The sequence below is a fragment of the Scleropages formosus genome, chromosome 22 (genome assembly GCF_900964775.1).
Source record: "Scleropages formosus chromosome 22, fSclFor1.1, whole genome shotgun sequence".
Classification (NCBI taxonomy): domain Eukaryota; kingdom Metazoa; phylum Chordata; class Actinopteri; order Osteoglossiformes; family Osteoglossidae; genus Scleropages; species Scleropages formosus.
Window position 1 is genome coordinate 23,083,567 of NC_041827.1, and position 20,120 is coordinate 23,103,686.

Below are 20,120 nucleotides of genomic sequence, written 5' to 3' on the forward strand. Positions count from 1 at the left end.
TCAATAAAAGAAACTTTTATGTCTACACACACACACACACACACACACACACACACACACACACACACACACACACACACACACACACACACACACACAGTCTGAAACTTCTCATCCCAAGCGGGGGTCGTGGCAAGCTGGAGCCTAACCTGGCAACACAGGGCACAAGGCTGGAGGGGGAAAGGACACACCCAGGATGGGGAGCCAGTCCACCACAGGGTACCCCAAGCAGGACTCGAACCCCAGACCTGCCAGAGAGGAGAACCCGGCCAAACCCACCGGGCCTCCCTCTTTTTCTTTTATGTCTAGATCAATCAAAAACCAATTGGTTACTGTGAATCGAATTTGATTCCATGACACTGACCGCAACCTGAAAAGGGTCCTTGACTTCCAGTTTTCCACAGTTTGTCCACTTACTCAGATATGACAGAGTACAATACATTCATATGACAAAGGCATCATTTACTGGTACATTACTAGTTGAAATCTAGAGCATTATGGAATGATATTGTGTTATAGAGTTAAAGCTAGAGCACAGTGTTATTATGCAAATGAGAGATGCTGTTAATGTATTAAGTCCCATTATTTCATAACTTTAAAAAAAGAATTGCATTGAGGGGTTCTCACATAAGACAATTGTGTTTCTTCTTACGTTACATTTGAATTAGGTTAGTAGTAATTTTATTAATTTTCTAGACTGGTAAAGAGTAAAATATGGACCTCATGCCCTGGAGCATTTAGAAGCATTAATGCTTATTTCAAAGAAGAACATGGATCTGATGTCACTTTCCAATGATGAAGTGACATGGTGGCAGACAGCAGCTGAGGAGACTAATGTTGTTTGTCGAGGTTTTTCCAAGAAAAGCAAGGACTCCACATGAGATTTCAGGTGATTGTTTTCAGAAATGAAAATGGTTTATAATGAGTTGATTTTTCATTAGTGTTCATTTGTTTCCTTTTATGCATCATTATTTAATTCGTCAATGGAATGGCCAGTTTGGAGTGTGAAAGGTGGTTTGACAGCTACATTACTTACAGTGTTTCAGTGTTCAGTCGCCACTACTGTACTACAGTACTGTGGGCTGGTGGGCAGCATGTAAGGGATCAGTAAAAGATCCCTGGGCGACGGGAGTCCCACTCTGGCCCTGGTCTCTGCTCTCCCTTTATAACGCAGATAAATGATCGGGGTAGGAATAAATCTCAGACTGTATGGGCCTGTTATAATCATGCCCTTGGAATGCCTAATTATGCAGTTGTTTAAACAAGGTTTACAATACTGGATGTGTCATTCGCCCTTGGCTCGGCAATAAAATAACTGCACTAATAAAAAGGAACTGCATGATGATTTGTACTAAACTGTACGCGTATTTGCGCAGGTATTATAACTCTTTATTTGTCATACTCTCCTAATTATAGCTGTTAATATTTTCTTAGCTTTCTTTCTATGTTCATATTTTCTTTTCTTTTCTTCTCATTGAAGAAGTTAAAATCAAGTGATCGGGATTAACGGAACGCATTAACTTTGCGCTTCTGTAAAAACGGTCGTTTCGTTCCGCACTCCAAAATTCCGCCGCAAATCTCGGTTCGTCTCCCGGAGCCGCTCGGACGCGTCGGTGCGGCGCAGAGCGCCACCTATTGGTGATCGTCGCTCCTCCGCCCGAGTGCGCGGCAAAGAACGCGAACGCTATAAATATGAGGCTGCGCTGCCCTCGCTGGAGCCGCGGAGACGCCGCTGATGGAAAAGCAGGAGATAGAAGCGAAACGGTGCCGTCGACGCCTAACGGACGAATGACTCTGTCGCTCACTCTGTGCGGTCGGACCGGAGGCTTTGATTGTAAAGTTACACTTGTTTCTCTTTTTTTCTTTGGCTCTTACTGCAAAAAAGAGAAGCACGGCTATGCGTTTTCTTAAAATTGCTGTTATCATTCACTCTTTCCACACTTCTTGAGTCACGTTTAATATTTTTTTTTCAGTTAACTGTGTGTTAACTGCGCACTTTTCATTTTGAAAAATCCTTTTTTGTTGTTGTTGTTTTCTGCCAATTTATATGTTTACTTGATCTGCGGTGTTTTTTTTTTTTTTTTTTTTTCCCCGCGTAGCCGTGCTGTTGAAATATTTGGACGTAAGTAGTTTACTTTGGATTTCCTGCTGTGCGCGACGCTGGGGATCCGGGAGGCAGAGCGCGCGCTCCATGGGGGGTCCAGGGAAAAGGCGCGAGTTCCACCACAGCGGCAGAGGGAGACGCGCTCGTTGTAGAAGCTCGCCGATGTGTCAGGCTGTGGAGTGCAGCTGAAATTGTGCGGTTCATACTTTTTGGTTATTATTATTATTATTCTTATTATTATTATTGTTTTTTTTTTTTTTTTTTTTTTTTTTTTTTTTCTTTTTTTAATGCGATGGATGATCTTTTCCGTCCCGGGGACTTTGGCTCCGCGAACGACTCCTGGAGCAACTCGAGCGCCGCCAACACGTCCGCGGCGGGCGGCAACCGGAGCGCCGCGGCGCCGCTCAAGCGCAACGAGGAGGTGGCCAAGGTGGAGGTGACGGTGCTCGCCCTGGTGCTCGTGCTGGCGCTCGCGGGCAACCTGTGCGTCCTGCTGGCCATACACAGGAGCAAGCACAGCCAGTCGCGGATGTACTACTTCATGAAGCACCTGAGCGTCGCCGACCTCGTGGTGGCCGTGTTCCAGGTGCTGCCGCAGCTCATCTGGGACATCACGTTCCGCTTCTACGGGCCCGACGTGCTGTGTCGCCTCGTCAAGTACGCGCAGGTGGTCGGCATGTTCGCCTCCACCTACATGCTCGTGCTCATGTCCGTGGACAGGTGCCTGGCCATTTGTCAGCCGCTGCGCGCGCTGCGTAAGACGAAGGACCGCGTGTACGTGCTCGCGACGTGGGCGCTCAGCTTGCTCTTCAGCCTGCCGCAGGTGCACATCTTCTCGCTGAAGGAGGTCGAACCCGGGGTCTACGACTGCTGGGGGGACTTCGTGCAGCCGTGGGGGGCCAAGGCGTACGTGACGTGGATCAGCTTCACCATCTACATCGTGCCCGTGGCCCTGCTGAGCATCTGCTACGGCCTCATCAGCTTCAAAATATGGCAGAACTTCAGGCTCAAGACCATCACCATGACTCGGACGCGCGAGCGGTGCAAGGACGCCGCCGGCGGCGGCGGGCGCGCGGCGCTGTCGCGCGTCAGCAGCGTGAAGCTCATCTCCAAAGCCAAGATCACCACGGTGAAGATGACCTTCGTCATAGTGCTCGCCTACGTCGTGTGCTGGACGCCCTTTTTCTTCGTGCAGATGTGGTCAGCGTGGGATCCTGCGGCGCCCAGGGAAGGTACGTGTGTGGTGCGCTCTCAAAAAAAAGTTACCAGGCTTTTTCTCTTTTTCTTCCACCCCTGGGCCCTTGGATGATAAGAATCACGTTGCCTTAATTACTGTTCATCCGACATCTACTTTGTCCAACAAGGCCTTAGCGCACAGCTTTACCATGAGTCGCTACCCTTTATCCACCGCTGTCAGTTCAGCCTAACAGTCAGTCAGTGGGATTCGACCCCAAAACCTTCAGGCTGCAAAATCACGGCTCCCAACGCGACCTTCTCTGCTCTCCCGACCTCGCAAGTAATAGCCAGTTCACCTTAAAAAGAGCATATTTTAATGTCTTATTAAATGTGCGCTGCTCAACTGTGTGAAACGCTCTTTGAAACGCAACATGAAATGCAACTTTATGGAATCAAACGATAGAAATCATGCAGCATTTTGATATTTACTCAACCCCGATAACTTTACATAATTCCATGCGTAGAAAACGTACAAATAATCAGATGGAGAAAATCAGCAAAGGGCTCTTTTTACTTTGTCTCTCACAATTGATAGTGCAAGACAGACTGGGTTCAAATTAGTTACATTAAAGCTGTGAATGAAAATGTATGTACAAGTGGAGTGAACCTGAGAACCCGCACGAATATTAATGTCTTTTCAAGGCCAAAAAATATATACGCTTGAAGTCTTGGTAGCGCAGTGCAGTGACTAGCACTCTTGCCTGTGGCTCTGAAGGTTTCAGGTTCAATTCCTGCCTGTTGCCCTAGTTCCCCCTGACCAAGGTCCTCACCCTTTGTTGCTCCAGTAAAATTACCCAGTTGGGTAAATAATCTCAACACCATAAGTGGCTTTGGAGGAAAGTGTCAACTAAATACAAATGTTTCCTTCTTCATTTTTTTTGCCGTTGGGTTTAGGTGTGTGTGAAATGTGCCACACGTGACAAAACAAAAGCCTCAGATTCCAAACGAAAGTGGAAAGAAACCAAATTGCCTTAAGTTGGGTGCTGAGTCAAGTAGTGAATCGAGACTGAAAGCTGGAGCACAAACCTTGGACTCCGTGTGTGTGTGTGTGTGTGTGTGTGTGTGTGTGTGTGTGTGTGTGTGTGTGTGTGTGTGTGTGTGTGTGTGTCCACAGCTGGATCGGGCCCTGATCGCAGGTACCAGGACGAAAGGGCAAACATTAAAACACACAACATGGGCTGAGCTCAAAGTAAGGAATTTATCGTTATTCAGAAGAACACGATGATTAAGAAAGATCACTTGCTGTCACTGTCAGGCTGAAGAATCGGTTTTCCTCCTTTGACAAAGGACTTTCCCCGCCCGAGACTACACGTTCCTACAGTCCTCTTGTTTCGCAAACCCTTCATACTGCAGTGCTTGGCGTAATATTTTGTTTTCTTCCTCGATTCCCTAATATTTCACAAAGTCACAGTGAAGCTCGTTATTTTTCAGGGACGTGTGTGTGTTGCGAAGACCGGGACAGCGAACGCACACGTGATTTATTACACTACAAGTAATACTGAACTTGTTTCCCGTTGCGACCGCTCTATCAACAGACTTTATTAAATAATGTCGTTGGCATTTACCCGCGGGTCTACGCTCTCTGCGTCTCGAGAGCTGCTTCTCGGCAGCCCGTGCACACACATTTCCTGAACCGCTTGTCCCATGCAAGATCACGGGGAGCCAGAGCCTAACCCGGCAACTCAGTAGGGGACACATCCAGGATGGGATGCCAGTCCATTGCAAGGCACCCCAAGCAGGACTCAAACCCCAAACCCACCGGAGAGCAGGACCCAGTCCAACCCACTGTGCCACCACACCACCACACATTTCCTTTAGGCGTTTTTCCCTCCATTACGGAACGTCAGAACCGCGCAAACACAGCCGTAACTCCCCAAGTGTCCGAAGAAACCTTACTTTGTCCTCCCCAATATTGGTGTGTAACTTCGTTCAGTACTACTCTTAGTATTTTGTGTCCCCCAGTACCTGGCAAGTTGTTTTGCCCCTAAGTGTGCACACAGGACGCAGCACACTTAGGGGTGTCCATGGTGTACATTGCACAAGCAGCTGTACATCGAATTGATGGGAAGTACATTTCTTAAACAGACAATAAAAGTGAAAGTTTATGGTGCAGATAGAAGATGGTCCGGAAGGTTGTGTTTTGAATCCTTTTTCAACGTTGGAAGGGACGCCGTAGTTTTGAGCGAGAGAGGAAGCTCCTTCCACCCCACTGGAGCCAGACCCGAGAACCTCTGGGCTTTCAATTTTGGACCCCTTGCGCACAAGGTCACCAGACAGCCAGCGGTTGGAGGAGTTTAGCAGCCTGATTGGGGTGTAGCAAGTGATCAGGTCCTGTAGGTATCAGCGAGCAGATCCATTGATGGTCTTGTAGCTACAGGAAGCCAAAAGAGAGAGACAAGGAGGGGAGGTAGATGGGAACACTTTGGCAGGTCAATCTTAACTCGTGTAACAGCCTTCTATATCAGCTGGAGCGGTATGATGGGGGAGGCCAGACATAGTAGTAACATCCATAACATCCGCAGAATCCGTCCTTACCTCACGACCGACTCTGCCCAACTATTTGTCCAGGCCCTGGTGACGTCCCGTCTGGGTGCTGCAACTCTCTCTTGTCTGGCCTTCCTGCTACTGCCATCAAACCTCTGCAGTTGATACTGAACGTTGCTGCTGCTGCCCGAGTTTTGTTTGACTCGCGGAAGCGTTCGCATGTATCTCCTCTAGTCGTCTCTCTGCACTGGCTTCCTATAGCTGCCCACATCAAATTTAAGACCCTGGTTATTAGCCACAAAAGCATCAATAGAACTGCTCCCAGGAATCTACAAGACTTGATCATCTGCTACACCCTAACCAGACTGCTTCGCTCTTCCGCATCTGCCTGCTTGGTGGTCCCGCGCACGAAAAGTATAGCACGGAGGTTCTCGGTTCTGGCTCAGTTGTGGTGGAACGACCTCCCCCTCTCACTCAGAACTGCTCTGTCCACATTTAAAAAGGGTCTGAAAACTCACCTCTTCTAGACTCACTTTGCCCATCATCTCTTAAGTTCGTGTAAGGTGTAAATGTTCACGCTTTATAACATTAAGATGATGCCCGGTTTAACCTTTACGGAGCTACTCCTGTAATGTAACGTTTATGTGTAATGTTTTTTTAAAAAAAAAAAAAAAAAAAAAACTAGGAATTTGGTCAGGAGTCATCGATATTCTGATAAAGTTCTATGCAGCTACTCACATGATGAACGTTGTTTCATATGGTGGAAAGAAACTAACTGTACTTAAGAATCACAAGTCTGCAACTATGTCTCTCTTTCTCCTAATGTAATGAACAAATTGTATTTTCCCTGGGATGTACGTCGCTTTGAAGAAAAGTGTCTGATAAATGAATAAATGTAAATGTAGATGTTATGCTGGACGTATGTGTAGAATCAGGTTAAGACTGCAGTGTGTTGGGAGAATCAGAGACCTCAGTTACTTGTTACTCCCAGAATATTAACAGATAAAGAGGATGAAATGAGTGAACTGATTGAAATGTGAAATGAGTCCAGTTTGAAGGAGAGTTTTAAACAGGTGGACAGACCAGCTGTGAGGGGAAGCTTCTCGGTCTTGGAGGGGTTGAGTTGTAGATGGTGATCGGTCATCCAAGCACTTTGCTTAATGTGAACAACGTGCCTGTTGTTCATTGAAAACATGAACGTATCGTAATATGAGTGGCACGTTGAACCCTGCTGCCATCTGGAGGAGTCTTACCAGCTCCGTGGGGTCCTGAAGTTATTTGTGCATTCTTTGAACAGTTTGAGAATGCCTGGAGCAGAAGGAAATCCAATCTGGACAGACAGATGCGGTGAAGGAGACTGCCCTGAGAGAGCAGTGTGTGGAACCTGAGAATCACACTGTGGTGATAATTGCCAACAAAAGGAAAAAGTAGTGCTAGGAATTCAAAAAGTGAACAACGTGAAAATCACATAATAGAACACAGGGAAATAATCAGGTGGCGCCGCAGTATCGTTTTATGAGATGACCTTGGTAGAATATATAGGTTTTGTAATAATCTTTGGTTGCTCCTGCCACTGGACTTCAGACATTCTGCCGTTTGTTCACGCGATCTTGTGGGACGTTTTCGTCGATCCGTAACCAGCCGTTTAACTCCGAGCTGCGATTCGTTAGAAACAGAGGTGACCTTGTTTTACTGCTGTACTTCAAACATCTCAGCGCAGCACCATCTGTTTGCTCCCCGACTTGTCATCAATCATAGAAGAAAGAGTTCCTCCAGATGATGTTGAATGCCAAAAGGCTGTTTTTCACTGATCGCTGTAAATCAAGTTGCAGTGAAAATGTAAGAAATCAAGACTGTCATTCCATCACCATAATTTAAAAAGATTAACTTGTGACAGATAAGTGACGGATAATTCAGGAAGGACAAAGAGCATCTTGAAAAAACACTGCTGGAAGCTACTTGACCCAGAGGTGTTTAGCATGTGCAGTGTGAGATGTCAGAGTAAGAGGCCATACAGTTACCCTCCCTCCCCTACACACACACTTAAACAGAAGTGTCTCATTAGTGCAAAATTGTCCTTTTACTGCGTGTGTATCATGTACTACAGTGAAGCCCAGGAGAGGCAACCTGGTTCCTACACAATGAAGAGACCCTGGAGAAACTTCTGAACGCTGGGTGACGTTTAATCCTTTAATGCTGCCATTGTGCTCATCCTGCAAACCAATCACATTAATTATAGAAGTGAATGTGCGAAGAGGATTTGTGCCTATGATTTTGGCCGTAATTTAAAGTGGACAGTGGATTTGGGAGTTTTCATGAAAACCACAGTAAGAGCGCACCGCAAACTCGCATTGATCTCGAACACGGCTCAGGGTGCCACACCGCTCCAGGTTATCGGCTCCCCGCCGAAGTTGAGGTCGCGTGTGAACGAGAACGCCCGAAGCTATTTCCCACTCGGCCCGTCAGCGCGTGCGTCGACGCACCCTGCTTTGCGTCTTTGCGCCTACGAGGCCTTGTCTAATGGTCCGTGTCGAGACGTCTGTGCGTGTACCGGGGCGTGAAGCGACACGACAAGAGTTGCTCCAGTTGCGCGGGCAGCACGCTCTTTGCGTTTGCAGCCTTTACCGCGTTCGTTGGCCATTTTAGCTGTCGTTGACCAAGAAAAACTACAGGAGCGTTGGGCCGGAACCAATGCTGTGGAGTTGGAGTCGGGAGCAATTATTGGGTTCCTGGAGTCGGTAAGGCTCAGACTCCAACTAAATGTACCGTATGTGCCGGCGGAAAAGTGGACCCCCAAAAATTAGAGGCGTAATATAGGTTTAGGCCTGTATTCGCCAGATAAGTCGACTCCCAAAATAATGTGCAACTTTTGGGCAGGGCTGTGGAGTCGGGAGTCGGGAGTCGTGAAGTCAGAGTTGGAAGCAATTATTGGGTTGCTGGAGTCGGAGTCGAAGGTTTTGTGTCCCAACTCCACAGACCCGTTAATAAAGCAGTTCGGTGGCTCGGCTTATGACCGTAACATCATAGGTTTGAGTCCCGGGAGAAGAATTTATTGCTGTTCTTCACAGGAACGGTACTTATCCTGAAATGCCTCTGTGAATAAATGACCGAATAAATGGAAGATGTATAATGGGCTTCGCTCCGTAACCAGTTGTCCTCGACGGGGGCGTCTGCAAAACATGAAACGGCCAAGATAAGACGTGGGCTTTCTTTACCTTGAAATCTGCAAATACGCGATTGGTTTGAAGCTTCCTTCTGCTGTGCTGCAGTCCTCACATTAGCATTTAGTGTGTAATTCAATTTCTTTTTACATTTGCCCATCCTCTTGTCAGCATGTCACGATGATGTATTCTAGTGGAATTAAACACTGGTAAATAAAAGGCAGCCTTCATTTGTCTACATAACGCCTGCTCATTAAACAGATTTATTCTTGTGTGAGAAGGATGAGCCTGAATTGCCTCTGTTGTTCGTCGCCAGTTTACCTGCTTAGCGTGACAGGAGCGCAGAGACCGTCTTCAGAAGGTTATTTACCCTACTATCATTTCTCTGGACTGTTTGCTCTACTGGAAACTTCACAGCAGCCTTTCCGCCTAACAAATTCTACTACCAGCTTTCGAGATGTTTTTCCATTAAAGTGGCTATTACAGCTCGTTGACCTCTCAAAAGTACTACGTTGTACATGCATCACTCAAGAGTCTGGAACTGCTTGTCCTGAGCAGGGTCACAGTGAACCAGAGCCTAACCTGGCAACATGGGGTGCAAGGCTGGAGGGGGAGGAGACACACCCAGGACAAAATGCCAGTCCATCGCAAGGCCCCCCCCAAGCGGGACTCGAACCCGAGACCCACCAGAGAGCAGGACCCAGTTAAACCCACTGCGCTACCACACCTTCTCTTGTACATACATATTAAAGCAAAGTTACCCATAATAGTTCAACTAGACATACCATCCAGTTTCATTTAGAATTTGCTTCTGAAACTGAGATTTCATGCTCAGTTTTACGCTCACCCTTTTTGATTTTGAATTTATGTTTAAAAAATGAGAAATAAATAATAATTGTTAACAGCACTTCGGTATAAATGTGTGTTTATTACTCTATTTGAGTTTACATTTTGGGCAGAAAAATTGGAATATTGGGGAAAGGAATCACTGAGCCCTGCAAAACTATGTTAATGTTTATATTTAAAAAATGGAATTGGAAACCTGCATCTTTTTGTTAATACTGGGTCACTTGGGCACTGCAGTGATGCTTTGTAAGTATTTCATATATTTGATCAAATAATTGTCAAACAGATTTATTCTTTTTTGGGATTGGTGCTACATAATATCCTGGTTGCACCAATAGGCATTTTAAAATGATCTGTTTCTAGTTTTTTATTTTACACATTTTTTTAAAACTGATATTACAGTTTTTTTACCCAATTTTATTTATTTCATGCCTTTGCCTCAGGGGACTTACAGTGCCAGTAGATTAATTCTACAGTGATTTGCCGCTTTAGATAGCAGACTATTCTTACTGGGCCGATTTAGGGTAAGTACCTTCATGAAGATGGGGGTGTGGTGGTGCAGGGGGTTGAACTGGGTCCTCCTCTCTGGTGGGTCTGGGGTTCGCATCCCACTTGGGGTGCCTCGTGGCGGACTGGTGTCCCATCCTGGGTGTGTCCCCTCCCCCTCCAGCCCTTCACCCTGGGTTGCTGGGTTAGGCTCTGGCTCCCTGTGACCCCATATGGGACAAATGGTTCAGACAGACCTTCATGAAGGTACTAGAGTAGGAGTGGGATTCAAACTGGGAGCCTACCCTCCCATGTTAACCGTAATAAAACCGTACAGTGCCGTGAAAAAGTATTTGCCCCCATTCCTGATTTTTTTTAAAAAATTTTTTGCATATTTGTCACAGTTAAATGATTGAGATCATCAAACAAATTTTAATATTACACGAAGATAACCCGAGTAAATACAAAATGCAGTTTTTAAATGATGATTTCATTTATTAAGGGAAAAAAAGCTGTCCAAACCTACCTGGCACTATGTGAAAAAGTAATTGCCCCCTAAATCTAATAACTGGTTGTGAAACCCTTGGCGGCAACAACTGCAATCAAGCGTTTGCGATAACTGGCAATGAGTCTTTCACAACGTTGTGGAGGAATTTTGGCCCACTCTTCTTTGCAGAATTGTTTTAATTCAGCCACATTGGAGGATTTTCGAGCATGAACGGCCCGTTTAAGGTCATGCCACAGCATCTCAATCGGATTTAAGTTCGGACTTTGACTAGGCCGTTCCAAAACCTTAATTTTGTTTTTTTTGAGCCATTCAGAGGTGGACTTGCTGGCGTGTTTCGGATCATTGTCCTGCTGCATAACCCAAGCGCGCTTGAGCTTGAGGTCACGAACTGATGGCCGGACATTCTCCTTCAGGATTTTCTGGTAGAGCGCAGAATTCATGGTTCCATCAATTATGGCAAGTCGTCCAGGTCCTGAAGCTGCAAAGCAGCCCCAGACCATCACACTACCACCACCATGTTTGGCTGTTGGTATAATGTTCTTTTTATGAAATGCTGTGTTAGTTTTACGCCAGATTTAACAGGACGCACGCCTTCCAAAAAGTTCAACTTTTGTCTCATCAGTCCACAGAATATTTGCCCAAAAGTCTTCGGGATAATCAAGATGTTTTTTGGCAAATGTGAGACGAGCCTTTGTGTTCTTTTTGGTCAGCAGTGGCTTTCACCTTGGAACTCTCCCATGGATGCCATTTTTGCCCGGTCTCTTTCTTATTGTTGAATCATGAACACTGACCTTAACTGAGGCGAGTGAGGCCTGCAGTTCTTTAGATGTTGTTCTGGGTTCTTTTATGAGCTCCTGGACGAGTCGTCGTTGCGCTCTTGGAGTAATTTTGGTAGGCCGGCCACTCCTGGGAAGGTTCACCACTGTTCCAAGTTTCCTCCATTTGTGGATAATGGCTCTCACCATGGTTTGCTGGAGTCCCAAAGCCTTAGAAATGCCTTTGTAACCCTTTCCAGACTGATACGTCAATTATTTTGTTTCTCATCTGTTCTTGAATTTCTTTAGATCGTGGCATGATGTGTTGCTTTTTGAGATGTGCTTCACTTTGTCAGACAGGTTTTGTTTAAGTGATTTCTTGATTCAACAGGTCTGGCAGTAATCAGGCCTGGGTGTGGCAAGTGAAATTTAACTCAGTTTTCCAAAAAATGTGGTTAATCACAGTTCATTCATAATTTAACGGGGGGGGGGGGGGGGGGGAATTACTTTTTCACATTGGGCCAGGTAGGTTTGGACAGCTTTTTTCCCTTAATACATCAAATCATCATTTAAAAACTGCATTTTGTATTTACTCGGGTTATCTTCGTGTAATATTAAAATTTGTTTGATGATCTCAATCATTTAACTGTGACAAATATGCAAAAAAATAAAAAAAAATCAGGGAGGGGGCAAATACTTTTTCACGGCACCGTAGATTGTTTGTTGTGTTTCTAACAGGAAGTGTGTATGTGCACCTTTGCAGTTAACCTGGTCGACATGTTTACGTGTTTGGCTTGTTGTGGGAGCCGTGTTCAGCGAAGGAGGACCTTTGACCGAAACTTCCCTGGTTGCTCCGATGGATCTGCAGTCGTAGCTTGAAGATCTCGCTACATGTGATCCGGAGGAAAGAGCACCCCCCTGTCATTCTTATTCTGGCAGCTTCCAGGCCCACAGCAGGGCATGGACTAAAGGAAGATTAGTCGTGTATAGAGCAAGGAAAGCCAAAGCTAGGAGAACAGGTCGGCTCTAACTAATCGACCAAATGTCAGTTCGCCGGAGGAGTCGGCACGGCTCAAATGCCGCCGTTCGAAGGAATGCGAGTCCCTTGGCATGATGTGCCACTGTTTACAGCTCAAAGCACTCCCAGATTGTACTGCAGCACCACGTGGAAGCGTGCTTCGTGTCTTTGTGCGTCATCGTACCTGTTTACATGCTCGCCCGCAACGCGGTAAGAGACCTCTGGCGAACTGTTCAAGGCCCAGTGTTGACTTGACCAGCGTCCAGCTTCCTGTATGATCTGACACTTTAAGTAAAAGTTACAGCCGGTTAATAAGAGATTATGTGTAACTGCAATTACTGCTCAAGGAATAAACGATTTCAAATGATAAAAGTAACTCCCCACCGTACTTCACCCTGAGTGCGTTTTACATTTTACATATACGATGCATAAATGTACATTTTATGTATAATATTATTTTTTGAAATAATATGCATGTTATTAATGTTTCTATCTATTTCCTAATATACATATTAAGTGCATAATACATATATATTTTTTTAATGATACTAATAACATTAAATCTGTGGTCTCCATCATAATGAACACAGTGTGCAGTCTTTACCAGACTTGTATTACAAGAGAGAACAAGAAAAACCCAAGTCCTTTATAGATGTGATTAGAGCATCACTGCTAACTGAAGCATCGTAACAATAACCAGGCTTTTCGTCTCTCCCTCAGCAATGCCCTTCATCATCTCCATGCTGCTGGCCAGCCTCAACAGCTGCTGCAACCCCTGGATCTACATGTGCTTTGCAGGCCACCTGTTCCAGGACCTGCAGCAGCGCTTAACGTGCTGCTCCGCACGATACCTGAAGTCCACCCGGTGCAGCTGCGAGCGCGACTCGAGCCGCCGGAGCAACTCCTCCACCTTCGTCATCAAAAGCACCGGCAGCCAGAGGAGCATCGCGCAGACCTCCGCCACGTGACCCTCGCCTTTTGCCGCAGGCCTCCGCGGCACGGAAACGGTCCCGCCCAGACGCTCCGCTCCACGAAGGTTGTCCTACGTTCTGCTGCTTACGGTCACGGACCGCCTTGTCCCGCAGCGCAGCGCAGCGCAGCGCAGCGCGACTTTTCTCTTCCCGGCGCGAAGGCTCCTGTCACAGTACTGCACTACTTTTATATGATATCTGGCAAATGAGTTGTGCCCTTGTTTAATCAAGTTACCGTCTACGTGTCCGTACATTTGCAGTTTCTGTGTAGATGTGAAATCGGATATCGGAAGAAGTGCTTGTATTGGCTCTGTTTGCGTGACGAGGTTTTTTCGGGTAAGAGGAAACCGGACCTTTGCTGTCACCTGCTGCGCCAGCAGGGGTGGAACGGACGGACGGACGGACGAACGAACAGGTTTTGCCCTCTGATTTTGCGCTGTGCTCAGTTTTAGACAAGATCCTCAGAGCAAATCATGTTCTGTTGACCCAGACGCTGTTCGCATGTTGAACAGCTCTGCCTACAGGTGCTCAGGAGTGACTTTTCACATGAACGTTAATGTTCTGTTTCGCTCTCCGGAAGTTTCTTTCTCGCTTTGAGCTGTTCCACCGATGTTGCTGAGCACTATTGCGGCACTTCACGTACTTTCTATATGTGCACCTTTTCAATTTTACAGTCTGTTGCAAGCAGGAAAAAGGAAGAGTGTATTTTTATTTATTTATCACCCCATAGCAAACTCTGGCATTTCAGCATATTTCTTAAGCTCCAAAGATGGATTTTGGTACTGATAAAAAAATAAAGAAATAAAAATGGATTTAATTGCAAAAATACTTCTGAAAGATTGTTTTTATTTTGTGAATTGCATTAATAAACTGTCCTGTATCTTACTTACCTGTATTACCTATCTCACGTAATACACACTGAGAGCTCAGTTCATCTTCACTCGTTCAGTACTAAATGTGCGCCAGATGCCAGAAATGTACGGAGCACAGCTCCACATTACAAGCGCAGCACTTCTCGTTCAAATCTCATATTTACTCGAAATACCAGCATAAAATAAACATGTCTGTGGTCCTGGAAGACAAGTGGATAAAAGTACAATAAATATTTATTGCTGACATTACATAGTTTCTGTCTGTGAAATAGAATATTTCATGTACACACACACACACACACACACACACACACACACACACACACACACACACACACACACTGACCCCATTCTTTAAATGGAGTGCAAATGTGCGCTGTGACCTTAAATCCACACTATAGTAAATAAATCAACCTTTTCTGTGATTTAAATTATGCATCAATCCTTTAAATATGATTAACTGGATACCCTGTAAATATATGTGTATTAATGAATTGTACAGGAAAGTATGTGGCATAGAGGTTAGAGCTGTTGTGTTCCACTCAAAGGATGTAGGTTTGAAACCCACTTCCTTCTGTAGAACCAGCGATCAAGGTACTTACCCTGAATTACCCAGCTGTGTAAATGGTACCATCGCATGTAGCTTCATATTGCAAGTGACTTTGGAGAAAATTCTCAGCTCAACCAAAAAAACATGTAAGAGCTGCTCTCAGAGTTCTGTTCCATCTTCTTTTTATTTATTTATTTTCTTAATGTCCTATTTGAAGGTAAAACAGTGGTTTGATGTGCTGCGTGTGTAGAGTACTGACTGGCCACATCTGAGGTGGTCACAAACAATCGGACCCTTCTTTGACTGCTGCCTCGGTGTATATGCCATGCGACTGTGTTGTAAACATGGTACAGTCGCTGTCAATACGGGTGCATTAGGGAGAAGAGGCCAGCAGCAGGTGGCCCTGCTCTCTGAAAGCACCAAGTGTGTAAGTGTGCGGGTCCCAGATCCACAGAAGTCCTGGTGCCTTGTTCATATAATGTGCTTTGATCTCATACCAGAACATTACATCAGAAAGTACAGGAGCAGGTGAGACATTTCCAGACATCCGCACTGGACAACATCTGAGCTTTGAGCTCCTCCATAGAGCTGCTCTGAAGTTTCTCAACACAGGTTTGAATTTGTGCACAAGACCAAATGTATAGAATTCATCACATCCATGCATATAAACTTTTTGCACACGAAGCTCATAACAGAGACCTTGAGGTGGGACCGAGGCCCGATGATTCCACCTTCTCTCCCGAAGAGTCCGAGATCGGTCTCGGTGACGACGAAAGGACCCAGAGTCGGGCTGCTCTTGGGCCTGGAGCGCACTTAGGGAACGGTAACGGGCTTAGCGACCCCGCCGAACCCCGAAGGGCGCAATGCTGCCCGACTCCCGTAGGGCCCTCCTGTCTCCACGGTCTCCACGGTCCTCCTCTAGACCTCCTTGCGGAGGAGCACCTTGACACGGCTGAAGACCCTCCCTATGGCCTCGAAGAGCGGGTCGCAGAAGGTGCGGATGCACAGCGAGTAGATGCGGCTTAAGCACTGCGTCTCGAGGAGGCAGCTCTTGATGCAGGGCACGATGGCCCAGATGTGGCAGAAGGACAGGCAGGCGAACAGGAAGCCCCACAGCAGTGAGACGGGAACGCCGAAAACGGCAGACAGCAGGCGGTAGCACCAGTATTTCGACACGGTGAAGGTGGTGTAGCTGGCCTTCCAAACGCCGTCCAGGCTGTGGGTCCCCTCCGGCTCTGCAATCACATCCTCAAAATCCACCTGGCGAGAGCAGGGATGACTTCGTGGTGAACATGACAACGAGCAGCATCATTGGTTGTGTTATTCAGAGTCTATCCTGGAAGCACAGGGTGTGAGGCAGGGTACTCCTTGGGTGGGATACCAGCGCAACACGGGACAATCGCACACTCGTTCACTCAGTCACACGCGCCGAGGGCAATTTAGAGTCAACGGTTCACCTGAAACACTTGAAATCTTTGGACTGTGGGGGGAAACCAGGGCACCTGGAGGCAGCCCACGCAAACACAGGGAGAACATGCAGACTCCACATAGGCTGAGCTGGATTCAAACCCGCATGTGGACCCACAGCCCAGGAGTTACACGGCACCAGAGCTACCCGCTGTGCCATCACACAGCCCGTCCACTTGAAGACGGGAAACATGAAGGTCCAAAGAGATTTTTACTGTCACTTCTCAATCCTATTTTCCAATCAGATATCAATATGCTGCACATGTGCACATGCGGAGAGTCAATGAATCGCCATTCAGGCCCGTTGTCCCCAACCATAAACATGACGATGTCACGTACAGTTCATGGCTGCAGAACGGATAGTTCCAGAAAGAGAATGAGGTGGTAGTGGATGTGAATGCACCGCAGCGCTGCGATGGAAGAAACTAAAGCTAAAGACAAGAGACGGGGAAGGTCGTCTCATAAAGTCGATGTGCAGACTGGCGCTCGGCACAGTTTCTCTCATCCAGCTGGGTGGGGCGTCTGTTGCCCTCTGAGCACGCAACCCGTTATGGAACAATAAGGTCTCACTCACCGTTATAAATATCATACATCCAGAAATAGAGAGCAGCCATTGATAATAAATGCCATGTGGTTCACGCCTGACTGATTCAATGTCGCCAAATAAAAGTGATTATTTTGCATTAGTTGCTTTGATTCGCTGCATTATTGTGAAACTTCAGCATTTTTAAAATCTTTGCCAAAAACTAATGGATGCACACGATACTCATTGTGTTCATGAGGGCAATAAATGAGCGTGTGCGCTGGAGCAGGTGCCGGTAACTTGTTTAGAGTATCATGGGAGCAAGAAGTGAACAGTGAAGAGACACTGAGCTCATGGCCAGTGAGCAAAGTTTACTGTGGACTGAGAATCCAGTGCGACGTCCAGTTGAGCAGCGAACTCAGTGGGTTTGGACGACGAGGGGAAGAAGAGAAAGCGCACTGTTCCCCGGTCACTGCAACAGCGGGGCGCAGCTCACACCCACGTGGAATAAACATGTATTGTGTTTTTACCAGGTGGCATGGTGACACGGTGAGTAGCGCTGCTGTCTGTCTCCCAGCGCCTGGATGGTGCGAGCGGATGTGGGTTTGATCCCCGCTCAGTCTGTGTGGAGTTTGCATGTTTCTTCTGGGTGCTCTGGTTTCCTCCCACAGTCCCAAGACATGCTGTTCAGGTTCCGCTGACGTATGGATGAGTGACCCAGTGTAAGTAGTGTATCTAGCAGCGTAAGTCACCATGATGAATAAGCTGTGTGAGCTGATAGTGACACTACATAGAGTTCACTGGAAGTTGCTTTGGAGAAAAGTGTCTGCTAAAAAAACACGTGAAATGTAAATTTTTCGCGGCTGTCTAATATGCCGTTCCCAGTGAGCACAAGTAATTCCCGTAACATCGCATCACAACACCTAGTCTTGTGCAAATTAAGTATTTGCATGAGCAGCAACAACAGTATTTGTGCAAATTCTTACTTTCATGTGTTGAAAATATGAGTCACGCAGCTTTTTCCCCTTCCAGAAATAACCCGTGTGGCCTCGCTCCCCGGCTTCACGCTCCTTCTGCTATTTATGGACGCTGTTCCCCACCGGAATGCGGCTGCTCGGCTGCGGCGGATGGACGGCGTACCTTGACGACGTCTTCGTTGATCTGCTTGGGGTCCCGATTGATCAAGTCGATCTCTTTGGTGTGGCTGTCCTTCACCGGCTTCTCCTCGAAGGCGTTGTATTGCTCCGCCATGCCGCTTTCCGGACCGTTCTTCCTCCCCTTCAAGCGCGACGCCGGGACCGAAACGCTGGTGCACAGCTGTCTCCCTGGCAGCAGCCCCGGCGCCCAGTCTAAAAGGGAATGGCTCACCCCCCCAGGCCCCCACCGGCCCTCCCCGCTGGGCCGTAGCTCATACCGACGGTTCGACGGTTGGATTTCTTAAAGAGTCTTTCAGGCCGGTGTCACTTTTCACGCAAGCCTGTTATGGTGGTGGTACCGGGGTGGCGCAGCGGTACGAACTCCCACCCGCCGAAAGTGACGGCCACTGGCGCTTCCTCCGTGTTGCTGTGCGATACACGCGGTGCGTCCACAGACCGCGGGGGCTCCCCGACCCGGCGACCGAAAGCTTCTTCTCCTATTAGTCCGCTCTCACACACACGACGTGTATTTACGTGTATTCATTTCCCGTTTGAGACGGTGATGAAATGTGGACAGGAGCTCAAGAGGTTCGTGTGAAATAAGTCGACCTTTGAGAAGATAAGAGGTGCAGATGAAATGCTGAACGTGTACTGATGGGCGTCACTCGAAGCTATTTGGATTTCTCTATCAAAGGTCAGGAAGGGCAAAATAGGAGCAATTACTGTTATAATTAATGCGCTGAGGTATAAGCACCTTGTACAGATCATACAAATGTAAATGAGTGTGTGACACAGGTATGCAGACTAAGAGCAAAGGTTATATTTATAATTACTGATTTATTATATATTATTATATTGTATAATTACAGAACAGGACAATTTCTTTTGTTTTCTGTTGTCTGTGTTGCTTATTTATATTAATATACAAAGGTGCGGGGGCTGCGGTGGCGCAGCGGGTTTGACTGGGTCCTGCTCCCCGGTGGGTCTGGAGTTCAAGTCCCTCTCGGGGTGCCTTGCGACGGACTGGCGTCTTGTCCCGGGTGTGTCCCCTCCCCCTCGGGCCTTACGCCCCGTGTTGTCGGATTAGGCTCCGGTTCGCCGCGACGCTGCTCGGGACAAGCAGTTTCTGTGCGTGTATAAATGTGTGTGGAAGGAGAGGTGAAAGTGGTGCAGTAAAATTACAGTAAACAATTTTAAGTGTCTCTGATGCAAAGGAATGTGATACAGTTTATTCCTGCGTTGTTGTGCTGCTAACGCTCCCATGTGTAACGGAAAAGGGAGGAAGAGAGAATCATATTTTCACTTTCTGTGTAACAGGTGGGTCGGGGAAATATGTGTGCGTGTTTTTCCCATCATTACTGGCAGCGACAGAGTGCGGAAAAGACTGATGGAGGTGACGCCGGGATTATTACGCATGTCGGAAAATTCTGCATCCAGGCACAGAGCTTTGTGACAAACTGATTTATGTACACGTCACGTCGATACATCTCCCTGTCAGCATCTCGGGATCGAAATATACATTTGCAACTCATTTACAAAACCGGATGATGATCCATATTAAGGCTTTGCGTTACGATTAGAATCATGTGCTCGTCTAAAGAGACTTCAGAAACAGGCACAACATTCAAAATTTTTCATGTTTTTTCACTCAGAATTTATTTGCATTTATAAATAAGCACAGCTGTATGAAATAATCCAATCGTTTGAATGCATACAAGGTTTCTAGGCTGCTTCAGACAAAATTGTTCACTAAAAGTAAAAAAAAATACACTTTATCAGTGGATGACAAAACATCGCTTTCATTACCGTGCTTATTTGCTTTGAGTTGTTTTTTTGGAAGTAGTACCACATTAAAGTTATAAATTGACACAGTAAAATCTGATCCATGGCAGAAATAAACCTGACTTATGTTCACATATAATTTTACACATACAGTTTTGCTGACTCATAGGAAAAACATCAAGACATTTATTTATGTTCACCGTTGAACAACCAGCATATGT

The 20,120-nt window shown here is 46.5% G+C and overlaps 2 protein-coding genes across 2 annotated transcripts; one reads left to right on the forward strand and one right to left on the reverse strand.

The window, feature by feature from the left end:
• The first annotated feature begins 1,727 nt into the window (after positions 1-1,727).
• oxtra (oxytocin receptor a) lies at positions 1,728-14,395 on the forward strand. The gene is made up of 2 exons (XM_029247702.1): positions 1,728-3,336; positions 13,319-14,395. Exons 1-2 carry the CDS (start codon positions 2,397-2,399, stop codon positions 13,564-13,566), a joined length of 1,188 nt encoding a protein of 395 aa, XP_029103535.1. The 5' UTR covers positions 1,728-2,396; the 3' UTR covers positions 13,567-14,395.
• On the reverse strand, positions 14,229-18,373 carry cav3 (caveolin 3). Its single transcript, XM_018734106.2, has 2 exons — positions 18,122-18,373; positions 14,229-16,251 (listed from the first exon to the last, which is right to left on the reverse strand). The coding sequence occupies exons 1-2, from the start codon at positions 18,230-18,232 to the stop codon at positions 15,910-15,912; spliced, it is 453 nt and encodes a 150-aa protein (XP_018589622.1). The 5' UTR covers positions 18,233-18,373; the 3' UTR covers positions 14,229-15,909.
• Positions 18,374-20,120: the final 1,747 nt, after the last annotated feature.